The sequence below is a fragment of the Copadichromis virginalis genome, linkage group LG4, assembly GCF_057382275.1.
Source record: "Copadichromis virginalis isolate Kocher_CV1m ecotype Utaka linkage group LG4, C_Virginalis_male_GT1.1, whole genome shotgun sequence".
NCBI classification, from domain to species: domain Eukaryota; kingdom Metazoa; phylum Chordata; class Actinopteri; order Cichliformes; family Cichlidae; genus Copadichromis; species Copadichromis virginalis.
Genome location: NC_140621.1, coordinates 14,713,108 through 14,725,682, shown reverse-complemented (window position 1 = coordinate 14,725,682; position 12,575 = coordinate 14,713,108). Strand labels below are relative to the sequence as shown.

Genomic DNA, 12,575 nt, shown 5'->3' with positions numbered 1-12,575 from the left:
TGATTTCACTCTGGCACCAGTTACGTCTTTGTAAGTGCTGACTGTTGCCGAGACTCAGATTGGATCATGAAAGCCACATGTCAAGGGTTTCAGTTAAGTGTCACATGTAGGATATTGTGAAGGTTAGTAAATTATTTTGGCAAACTGCACATTTCCTAAGCAAAAATCCAGAGCCTTTTTTCCCCAGTCCTGATGATCTGATTTGGTCTATCAAATCTCTGCAGGTCTCCACGGCTGCAGCATATAATTAACCCACAATTACACCAATAATTATCTTGTGGCTTTAAGCCTTTTCTAGTGCGGCTGTTTAGAAATCCATTTAAATCCAAGTTTTGCAACCGCTGTCCTTAAAAGAAAGCAGAAAAATCTGTTCGTTTGTTTGTTTTTGCCAAATAAAGGGGAAAAGTCCACACGCCATGCATTAATGCTTGCATGGTCACCAGTTCGGTGTAGTGCACTTCCATAGGCTGTTTGAGACTTCAGTAACCTTGTTTGGAAGTTTGAGTTGAAAATGCTTCAAATATTTGAAAAAGGGAAAGCATACCTGAGGCGTGCTTCATTTATCTTCTCCAAGAAGTGATTTACTCTTTTCTTTTTTCACTTCTAATTAAAAAATGGCATTTTATGCATGACTAATGGAGAGTTAAATCAAGCGCACCCCAAGTACTGCCACTTGTTCTGATATTTGAAACCTTGTTCAAAGTGATGTCATCTCACACCCTGGTTCAACCTGCCATCCCCCCCTTCTTTTGTTTTCCTCTCCTTCTACCCCCCACCCAACTTTGATCCATCCACTCCTATCCATTCCCACTCTTCCCCTTCCCAAATCCCCCCCTGCCTTGTACTCCATCCCTCCCCGCCCTCCCTCCCTTAACAGTGTGGACGAGATGCCGAAAACTTTGACCGTTTTTTCACACGCCACCCGCCAGTGCTGACCCCTCCCGATGAGGAAGTGATTCAGAATCTGGACCAAGACGAGTTCCAGGGATTCTCCTTTATCAACCCAGAGTTCACAGGAAATGCTGCTGCCACCACTGCCACCGAGCAGGCTTGATTACAGCTCACGCATGGACACATGGACACACACGCAAACATACACAACTGTTTCTTCAGGATCAATCCCTACCTAACCCTGAGATACACGCACGCATGCGCAAACGTGCCATCTTCAATTTCTGATGATTTCTGATGATTGTGTCGTTAAACTGACAGACAAAGTAAGGTTTTATGAGAAGAACACACATTGTTCACACTGTTGCAGCTTGGATAATTTGTTGGCCCCTTCTTGAGATTTAAAAGCTTGATTTCGTGTGCTGTAGCACGATTTAATTACAGATTTCATTGAGAGCTTTGGATAAATGCATTTATACAAATTTGTCACGATTAAACACAATCAAATCACAGCTGTAACTTAGTACAGTGCAGCATACAGTATGCAGTTAGCCTTTTCTTAGCACTGAGAGGGTTATTACTATACATCAATCATCCGCAACATTAAAACCACCTGGCTTTTATTGCCTAAATCCCTCTCATATCACCAGAACAGCTCTGACTCATTGCAGACACACAAGAGTCCCTGAGATGTCCTGTGATATCGAGCACCAAGATGTCAGCAGCAGATCGTGTAAGTTAGATCTGGGGAATTTGGAAGTTAAGACCTTGAGCTCTTTAAAAGCATTCCTGAAGACGTTTTGCAGCATTATGCTGCAAAGTCAAAAGCTGCTGGTGTGTTATTCATTTCTGCTGTCGGTGGTTTAAGTGTTGCGGATGATCGTTCTAAACCAGTTTAGAACAATAGCGTGCATGACACAGTACATACCAAGAAGCATCTGACGTGCTTTCTAAATCTGTCTTTTTTTGCATCTTGGGTGATTTTCAAATTGTGTTGCTTGCAGTGTGAACAAAGAGTTTGGGTTTAATTTAGCATGCGCAATCAGATAAAGGATTAGAAATTAATTAGGATCTTTTAAAGTTCATAAATCATGGATTTCGAAACCGAGGGACCAAAATAATTGGATTTCATATAGCACAGTTAGGGTGTGACTAAAAGGGTGATTATATTTTAATAAATGCATTTACTAAAACTTTTACAATCTAACTATAGGATTTCACAACTAAACAACCGCGAGACGTCCTGTGTAACATAGCTTTGGCACTCCATTTTCTAACTTTTATTCAGGTGGGAAATGTGATTTAGCTTTTCTTTTACCCATTCCTCAGCTTTTCCAGTGCATTTTGATAAGCCTATAATTTTAGTGTGCTTCTTAGTGGGCTTATATTAATAATAGTGTCTGTGTGTTTATACCTATAAACTGGAATGCTTGACATGCATGCATGAGTTTCTATATCAAGAGTAGCCCTGGACCTTATCTCCCAACTGCATTTTAGCATATTTGCTCATGGAGTATTATTTTAATAATTAATACTGCGAGTTTTCAGGTTTGTACCACAAATATCAGATTGCATGTAATTTCTGTCCATAAAAAATGCTGTTGGGAAATGTAGTCTTTACCGAGGGTTTGAGTCAGACAAATAGATAATGCCATTTCTTGTACTCTGATCTGATGTCTGTTAAGCAGTATTTAAGCGATGAAAAAGACTAGCAGTTATTTCTTTGTGTTTTATAAAAGCATGATTCCAATATCTGACCATTTGTTTACAGTGTGTGTGTGTGTGTGTGTGTGTGTGTGTGTGTGTGTCGGTATAAGCGTGTTTGTGTTAGGGAACAAGTACTGTCTATGCAAACACACTTATGTGTTTGCATTTTTGTGAGTCCATACAACCTTTTACTTTTGTTAGCGTGGTAAATGTCGGCAGCCCTCTTTAAATCGAGCAGTATTAATGTGGTAGAGGCAGAATAGAAAAATCTATTTGCATTTTAGGAAAGAAATAAAAGAAATTAGAATAAAATGTTTTACTAGCAGTCAAAAAGGTACATCTCTTTCTAGTCACAAGAGTGATCCAAACCCTTTAGAGACCAGTTGGCAACCTCTCGCAACCTCCGGTCACTAGGACTGGTTGGCAAGTGGTTGGTAACAGTTGGTAGGTGAAATTGGTCACAAAGAGGGTGCTACACCAAAAACTTGATCCTTGATTGCCACAGTCACCCACAGTTTGCAAAGAAGACACTGGCTTCTTTGCAAACAGTCTCCAACTACTTTCTGACTGGCAGTGAAACTTGAAGTAAATTTGCCACAAACTGGAGACAGTTTGGCCTTTCTAGTTTTGCATTGCACTTCTCATGGTTTCACTGCTTCAGTTGGTGAGAGTTTGAAGAAAAGTTTTAAAGGTGAGCAACGCAATCCCAAGAAGGTTTTTGGTGCAGCATCATCGTATACCTCTTTTAGATCAAGTTCACATAGCAGTGCATCAATCAATCTCTAGCATCAACCAGTTGACGAGTCTCCACTCATATCCACTAATATCTACTGGTATCCACTAGTATCCTCTCATCAAGTGGTTGATGCTAGGGGTCACAGGTTGGTCTCTAGGTCTGTGCGGCTAGGGCTTTAGAAAGTCCAAAAAAAATTTAGTTTGGATGAACAGTGATGCCAAATTCCACCTCTGTAGACCTTGGAAAGCACCACCTCAAACACACAGCTGATTTGCAGGTTAGGATTTCTTGTCTGAAAGTCAAAAGCGGGCCCAGGTCTCTGCTGTCAAAATGCATGTTTAAGTCCTTGAGCATCTTTAAAAGTCACTTAGCCTATGAAAAGTTTCTTTAAGGACAGAGAAACAGAAAATCAGAACAATATATCAGGCTTTCCTGGGTTTTTGGTCTACTTTTCTAGAAGTAGGAGTTGAGGTTTAACCCACTGTGATTTGCTGTCTGTGTTTGCCATAAGAATAACTGGGACAGAAGGTAATGTTACAGTAGGCCTGCTGAAGTAGAAAACTCTGTGTTTTCTCTTTTGTTTTCCCTAGCAAGCAATAATCCTGTTAGTGATTTACATATTGAGGTGGTGAGGTTAGCAGTACGTCTGTTCAGCTCAGGCTTTGTGTCTCTTTGACTCTAGCCACTTATTAAAGAGGGACAGTGGAGGAGGTCGTTGGGGGGGTTTGTTTGTCTGCAAAGTTGGTGCGTTAACACTCTGGTTCAGTAACTTTCTTCTTGTATATCTGCAGCTGATGGTTTTTGTTCTGGTGGCAGTTGGAGGTCTTCAGGCATCCACTTGATCAGAGTTGAATGGGATCTTTATAATGCATAGTTTAAATGTTAATTATTGTTATTGCCATCAAACGTAACTCTTTAAAATGAGTTTAGGAGAAAATATCAAGGTTTTTTTTTTTTTTTAATTGACCTTACTTGAGATTGGGTAGAATATATCCTCTATGTCCCCACCAAAATATTGAAAGTCTTGGTGCAGGAGGTACCATTTACTTGCAGATCCACTTATTATTTGATAGCCAAAAAAGCAACTGCAGGAATGTTTAGATCCAGTATAATTATCCTATTCAAATATAATTCCCTTTTGTGAAAATTATTTGGCACACCTGGATGTTTGCTTAGGTTTAGGGGTTCATCATTTATACTGGGATTAGGTGATAGATTGCAATTATCCTGTCGGCTTCAGTCCAAACAAGCGATGCTAGCAGATTGTAGAGGTTTGTGCACTGCGTAGAAATGCTATCATACAGTAAATTCACTTGAATGAGTGGCAGCTATCAGTGATGCTAAGAAGCTTTAAAAGATAACAGTAAATTAATCATATGTGACAGCTATACTCACAGTAATGTCTGATTTAGCTATAGTTGCACATACTCTGGGCTTCTTCAATGATTGTAATTTTCTTAATTCATTACTTTTTTAAAAAAATGGTAGATATAAAAGAGCCCTGTCGCCTACAGATAGAGTTAAGGTTGTGTCTAAGGTGAGGAAGGGTTAGCAGGAAACTGACATCGCTAAGATTTTTTATCATCATCATTTTGTCGCAGAATACTGTAACACACGGTCCCTCTAATCCAATCAGATGCGAGCAGAGACAGAGGCCTATAATATACCGTAATTTGGCTTTTGATTAAAGCGGTCTCGTTTGGATGTCTTTTGAGTTTAAATGCTGAGTTCAGCAGGGGAGAACATTTCAGTTTTCTATCGTTTTTCTTGAGTGTGAATGAAAATGTGTTTTATGACTCGATGTCGCCTGTGTCTACTTTCTATGTCGAACCTCCATTGTCAGTATTTATTTCAGCCACTGAAATCTAACAGCAACAGCAACTATAGAAATATATATAATGAAACATATATATTACTGTTAAAAACTGATATATACATATAATTATACATGTGGAGGGGAAGAGAAGTCTTGCTCCAGGATTTGTGTCTGTTTCGATGATTCCTTCCTGCTGATGGAGAAGCAAAAAAGGACTGTGCATGAAAAAAACAACTTTTTTTTAACCTTTTTTATTAGTTAGATATGATATATATTTAACATATTAGGATGATCCATGTTTCTGTGTCAGCAGTGCTTCAAAGACTGTGTGATTCCAGCTACTGTTATTAACGTTATGTATGAGCATAGGTATATACTGAAAAAAGGAAAGAAAAAAATGCTTTAAAAATGCTTTCCATGTGCCATTCTTTTTTTCTTTTCTTTTTTTTTGCTTGTTTTTCAAGAAAAGCCGACATACCCAAAATAAAGAATTTCAATGACGCATTACAAGATGTTTAGTGTGTTTTCGAGTGCACTGTGTACGTTTTAATCTGCTGCAGGAACTGTCTGTGGCTCCGTGGCTCCATGCTTTCATATTTTTTATTTCAGCCCCTCATTTACTTGCTCTTTATTCGTGTCATTCTCACACAAACGCACGCTCCGTTTCTGTCCGTGGAGACCGAACTGATTTGATTTTAAAAGAGAATGACGGGACGGAGGACAGTGAGAGAGAGCAAAGGAGGTAAGAAGACAGAGAGATTAGAGTGATGAGGGCTGACAGACGGGGGTTTTGCTGAGCAATTGGAAAAGAGAAACAATATAAGATGAAAAGGAGAGGGCGGCATTGAACAACAATGAAGGGAGGCAAGAAGAAAAAAGCATTAAGAAGGGACAGTGGCTGGGAGAATAAGATGGAGGGAGGGGACAAGGAAGCGAAGCGAGGCTCCACGAAGCAATGCAGGCGGCTACGACAGGCTGTGCATATTTCATGGCTGCCACTTATCATAAGAGCCTTTTCCTGATGGGGGAGCGTAGGTCTGATGACTTCAAGGAAATAACATGCAGAACACGGCCTACATATACACAGCCCTGCTGAGCCACTCAGCCGCTTCTCACCGCCTCTAAAGCTGCTCGCAATCCACTGTAGTCAAGCAGCTGCTGCTCCTGCACATTTACTTTTAATAACTGTATCGTGCACCGTTTATTTCTCTTAGTCCATTTCAGTGTCAACAAGTGTGGAGACCGGCTAGATGCAGAGTTTGTGAACCATGTCTGACCTGTGCTAGAGTGTGATGGGAAAACAAATACAGCACCAGGAATGCTTCTGGCTGTTCATAAACCCAGTGAAGCTTCAAAATCCAAGAATGAAGAGTAAAATCAGGCTAGTTAGGCTTAACGGTTAATGAGAATGGTAAAAAAGATGCCCGATGTCCTGTGAGAAACATCAATGAATCATCTACATCGGTTCTAGTTTTTGCTGGATCGAGCATTGAACATGTGACCGGTGTTCCATGGTAACAACAGCTGCTTTTTAGTGTTAAACAAACCTGATGAGGCTTTCACCCGACCTCAGATATGCATAAAATACTGTATATGTATGGGCTCAAAATGTGGTCATAAATATTTTGTACTTGTAAATCAGGATTTGTATGTGTAAAAAGAATTTGTGTATGTATAAAAAAGATTTGTGTGTGGACTTAGCCAAAGAAAACCCTGTTCAAAACCCAAAACCCAGTTCAAAAAAAAGCGCCCCTCCAACAGCCAAACCCATCTGTTCTCTGATTGGATTGTTACATTTGTGATTGACATGACATTGACCAATCAGATGAAATGAAGAAAAATTGGGTCAAAATTTGTACTTGTAACTTGCAGGGTTTTTTTTGGCTAAGTCCACACACAAATCTTTTTTACACATACAAATCCTGATTTACAAGTACAAAATATTTATGACCACATTTTGAGCCCATACATATGAGAGTATCAAAAGAAAGGTATTTTTCATTGTCAGTAATACATCTACTTTTGAAGCAGTCTCCAAAAAAAGGCAAATGCCTTCCAAATTACCCGGGAACACAGCGTCACGTCTGTATGTAGCAATTTACAACATACAGGTATAAACGTCTACAGCTTCAGCAGTTAACCTGATTTATTTTGCACACGTACAGTTCCACATTTATACGCTGATGTTAAAGTACTTTGGCTCAGGCAGCAGCCATCGGCTCTGTGACTCTTGTTGACATTTTATCACAGAATGTCCTTAATTTTTTTAAATCAATGTTTCCTCTACATAAACACATTTGTAATGTTGTTTTCCCCAAAATGATAACTAGTTTGACATTTATGGAAATACTCAGCCTTGTTTCCCTGCTGAGTTAGATAAGAAGAGTGATTCCACTCTAGCGTCTATCCATATGAAGCTGGAGTGTAGCTTAAATATTCAAAACAGCGTTTTCTCCAAGTCTAATTCTTCTACCAGCACTACTGATGCTTCTTAATTAACAGGTTACACGTACACGGGGTCTTTTGAGGCCATGTTCTCTGTGAGGTGCAATACATTTTTGGTTTAAAGATAGAGGCCATGCAGGGCTATAAGCATGAATAAATCTAATAAAACAAATTTTTAACTTACTATACAGGACAACAGTAACCTCTCACTGAATCGTGTCGGACTGATGAATAAGAGGACCGTGACTCACTGAACATTCTTTTATTTATTTATTTTAAAGAATGAAAGCAAAAGATATTTTATTAATTGTGAGTTGTTGGGGTTTTTTTTATATAAGACTTGTAAAAAAAATTAACAAGGACATTAGACAAGTGCACATAAACACTTAAAAAAAATAAAAGACTATAATTAACACATATGCAAAGACTGATTATAAGTTTGATTGAATTGTTAAAACAAATGTTAAGGCTCCACAAAGACAAACCTTTGCTAGGAACTTGTTGCACCATAATTTTGCTTGGATGTGTTATGAGCTGATTCAAGCAGCAGAATTAGACTCAAAACTGAATAAACTAAAGTTGGAAAATGCTGCATGATAAAGTAAGTTTAAACACTTTTTATCCATATTCTTGAATCACAGGTTTACTTTGCAAAATGTCATGCATCTTTACAGCCCTTTCTTTATAGTGTAAATTTATAGTCACCAACCACTTCTTCAGGTCTTTGGTCACTTGGTCAACTACCTGTTAACACAAATGATTAAACAGCCAATCACAAAGCAGCAACGCAGTGTATTTAGGTATATAGACATGGACAGAACTGGCTGATCTGCTGAGATTTTCCCACAAAAACATCTCGAGGGTTTACAGAGAATGGTCCAAAGAAGCGTCAGTTGTCTGAGTGAAAATGTCTTGTTGATGTCAGCAGGCTCATAGCAAGGCAACAGTAATTCCAATAACCACTTGTTACAGCCAAGGTATGCAGAAGAGCATCTCTCAGCACACATTTCCTCTAACTGAGGAGAGTGAGGTTTCAACGAAACTGGATAATAGAAAATTGGAAAAATGTTGTCTGATGTGGTTAATTTCAATTTCAACTACAACATTTAGATGTTAGGATTAAAAGGTTGAAAACATGGATCCATCCTGCCTTGTATCAACGGTTCAGTCTGCTGCTGCTGCTGGTGTAACGATGTGGGGAATATTTTCTGAAAATTATTAAAACACCACAATCTAAGTATTGATGATCATGTCCAAACCTTTATAGCCAACATCTGATGGCTGCTTCCAGCAGGATAATGCACAAAACTCACAGAGCCCAAATAATCTGGTTTCTTCAACATGACGATTAGTTCACTGTACTCAAATAACCTCCACAATCACCAGATCCCAATACAGTACATTTGAGATTCACATCACAGATGTACAGCAGACAAATCTGCAGCAACTGTGTGATGCTGTCGTGCCAATATGGAGCAACATCTCTGAGGAATTTTTCCAGCACCTTGTTGAATCTGTGCCACAGAGAATTAAGGCTGTAAAACAAAAAGGGCTCCAACCCAGGACTAGCAACCTGTACCTAATAAAGTGGCCGTCAGTGCTGTAATCATTTATTGGAGGACAAGAATCATGTTCGCTAATTTCAAGTTTTGATATGGAGCTAGGCGAAAACCTTAGCTCTGACATTGAAAACAAATGATACTGTGTAAAGAACATTTCCCTAATTATACAGTATAATAGGCTACATACATTTTAATGGTCAAGAATAGTGTTTTCCTGTTGCCTTAGCCCACAGCCAGAACAGAAAATATACTTTACCTCACGTCCCTCTGTTAACTTTACAGTAACGCTGTAGTGCAGCTGTATTTTATGCAAATGTTTTTTATAAAGCAAGTCAGATTCCTGTGTAACAGCAAGTTCCAGCACATAAGCTGTATAAAGTTTGTATTGGAGTGGATGTAATAGCCAGTGTACACAGTAAGCCACAGCAGTGCTGGAGTATGTATGATAATTAATTCCAAATGTTGCGGCCCCCAAATTAAAGCCAGTGGCTTTAGCACAAAGCAGTCGGCGCTTATCAGCCCAAAACAGGTCAGCGTTCGATACCGCCTTTCATTCACCCTCCTCTCCTCTTCACCTCCCCTTTCCCGTGCCTCCCACTCTCCCCACAACCTCAGCTGACATCGGCTCGTCTCCCACTAATCCTCTTGTTACTGAAAAGAGATGGGATGAGAGAGAGGTGCAGGGGAGTCGGGCAAAGGGAGAAGAGGAGGAGAGGAAGGGGAGGAAAGGTGTAAGGAGGCAAATACAAAATTCAAGATTCAGCCATGTTCCTCCATTAAAATCAATGCTACCAGAACACAGTCGTGTGTAATAAAATTGTGTGTCTTGCTTAATGTCACTGCATATTCTGAGCTTTCTAGCTATGTATCTATACCAAGAGCCACTGATATTTATCTCCCTCTCTGTCCTTTGCTGCATCTCTTTCTCTCCCTCTCTCTCTTTTTTTCTCTTCATATCTCTGTCTCTCTGCCTTGCAGCATTAACTGCAAATGAAGCGTGTTGAGATGGAACACATTATGAGCTGGCCTACATGGCTGGCAGCTGTGTGTGTGTATGTGTGTGTGTTCATGTTTGGTAAATAGCTGGAATGCACACAGCGGACCATTTTCAAGGTTTTGGGAACGTACACACGCATGCATCTTTTCATATGTGTTTGTGCTTCCTGTCTGCATAATTCTATTGAAGGATGCTCAGTGCTGTCAACTACCTACATACACATGACTCCAGATAAGCAACTTACAATAGGAGTTGAAGCATCTCACTTATGGAGCTTTAGAGACAGGACATTTGGCCTTTTATTAAAGAAAGTTAAATGTGTTTGTAAACTAAATCTAAGAATGAATTTGAATCAGAGGGCCTTACATAGCAAACCCATACACAGGGTGGCAATTTTCCTAGACCACTTAGGGAGAAACGATAGACTATAAAACTGGTGGGTTCAGCAATCAAACATAAGAAACAGATATCACTAAAACAAGAGATGCCTGCAAGAAAGGCAAAGGATAAGAGGACAGCGAGGGAAAAGAGGAAACTACAGAGGAAATAATACACAAAGTTAATAACATGCTGTATTGTTTATATACTATTTACCCCAGTAAATTCACCTGAGCTAGGCCTAATAAAAAGCTTTATCAAAAAGAACAGTTACCCGATAGCTGAAGGCTCTGCATCCCATTCCCAGTTTTGATCACATGATTCTGTGTGTTGTAGATTTTTAAAACAACAACAACAACAATGGATTTCAAATTCCATTTGATTTTAAATGCAACCAGTGAAGAGAAACTAATATGGGAGAAGTCTCTACTTCCTAATCTATATTAGGAAGCAGAGACTTATATGTGTGTGTATGTCCTCGTATATATATATATGAGGACAGGCCCCTGCACGGTATGTACCACCGGCAGATAGCGGAGGTGGTTGATATCCAGAAATCCTACCAGTGGCTGGACAAAGCTGGACTGAAGGACAGCACAGAGGCACTAATCATGGCAGCACAGGAACAAGCTCTGAGCACAAGATCCATAGAGGCTGGGGTCTATCACACCAGGCAAGACCCCAGGTGCAGGCTGTGTAAAGATGCCCCAGAGACAATCCAGCACATAACAGCAGGGTGCAAGATGCTAGCAGGCAAGGCATACATGGAACACCATAACCAAGTGGCCGGCATAGTATACAGGAACATCGGTGCCGAGTATAACCAGGAAGTCCCGAGGTCAAAATGGGAAACGCCCCCAAAGGTGGTGGAGAATGACCAAGCTAAGAGAAGAGCTCGATAAAATGTGGAGGGTGAAGGTAACAGTGGTCCCAGTGGTAATTGGAGCACTAGGTGCGGTGACTAGGCGAGTGGCTCCGGCAGGTCCCGGGAACAACATCGGAGATCTCTGTCCAGAAGAGCGCAGTCCTAGGAACAGCTAAGATACTGCGCAGGACCCTCAAGCTCCCAGGCCTCTGGTAGAGGACCTGAGCTTGAAGGATTGACCGCCCGCAGGGGCGAGCGGGGAATTTATATATCTATCTATCTCTCTATTTCTCTCTGTCTCTCTCTGTCTCTCTCTCTCTCGCCATATATATATATATATATGTATATATATATACTCTAAATGTAGTAACTTCAGTTTTCTATAAATGCAAAAATAGCTGGGTGGGTGGGTTTCAAATTCCATTTGATTTTAAATGCAAGCAGTGAAGAGAAACTAATATGGGAGAAGTCTCAATGATAGAGAAGATACATTAACAAGGTAATATATATTGGGCCGAGTTAAGAGCCCTGTGGAACTCCATGTCTAACCTTTCTGTGAAAGACTCCTCTTTCACATGAGCAAACTGAAATCTCTTGCAGATATATGTCTCAAACTAGCACATCATGTTAGCTTCATCACAGTGATATGCTCCAGTCTATGATCACTGATGTAAATTGCAGCAGGAGGAGGGGTTTAATAACAAAGAGGTAGCTGGATATGTTCAACTCTGGACCATTTTATCCAGTGGACTAAAATACATTTTTATTTGTACTTGAATATAATAAAACTTAAAAACAAATGGTACCTGTAGATCAAATATGATCAGGATGATCACATACAGTGGAAGTTTTGGTACTACTATAGATTAAATATTTGTTGAAATTAGCTCGTATGTTTTAGAGATATGACCTCATTTAATTTGAGATTAGCAGCTTTCCCATTAACATGAGTGCACATAAAGTGCTCGAGGTACACTGTTCTAGATGTCCTTTGCAAAAACTTTCAATTCATTGTTTTAAGCTGTTTGCTATAACTCTGAATACACCTTTTAGGACTGTAACAGTGCTTAACCTCACAGTAGTATGTATTGAGTGTGGAATGAGGGTTAGATAAAACTTAATCTCGCCATCGGATATTCTACTTGGAGAGCAAAACACACGTGCTCTGTATGGGTTTT

General features: G+C 39.8%; 1 protein-coding gene across 2 annotated transcripts in view; it reads left to right on the top strand.

Moving 5' to 3' along the window:
* prkcbb (protein kinase C, beta b) overlaps positions 1-12,575 on the top strand; it is a 109,493-nt gene that overhangs the window by 87,005 nt on the left and 9,913 nt on the right. The window contains exon 17 of one of the 2 annotated variants that reach the window (XM_085453756.1): positions 878-5,654. The exons of the other annotated variant lie outside the window; for it this stretch is intronic. Within the exon in view, the coding sequence (XP_085309882.1) occupies positions 878-1,054 (177 nt within the window). The 3' untranslated portion in view covers positions 1,055-5,654. Of the gene's footprint in view, positions 1-877; positions 5,655-12,575 lie in introns of those variants that run through there. 2 annotated transcript variants of the gene reach the window in all.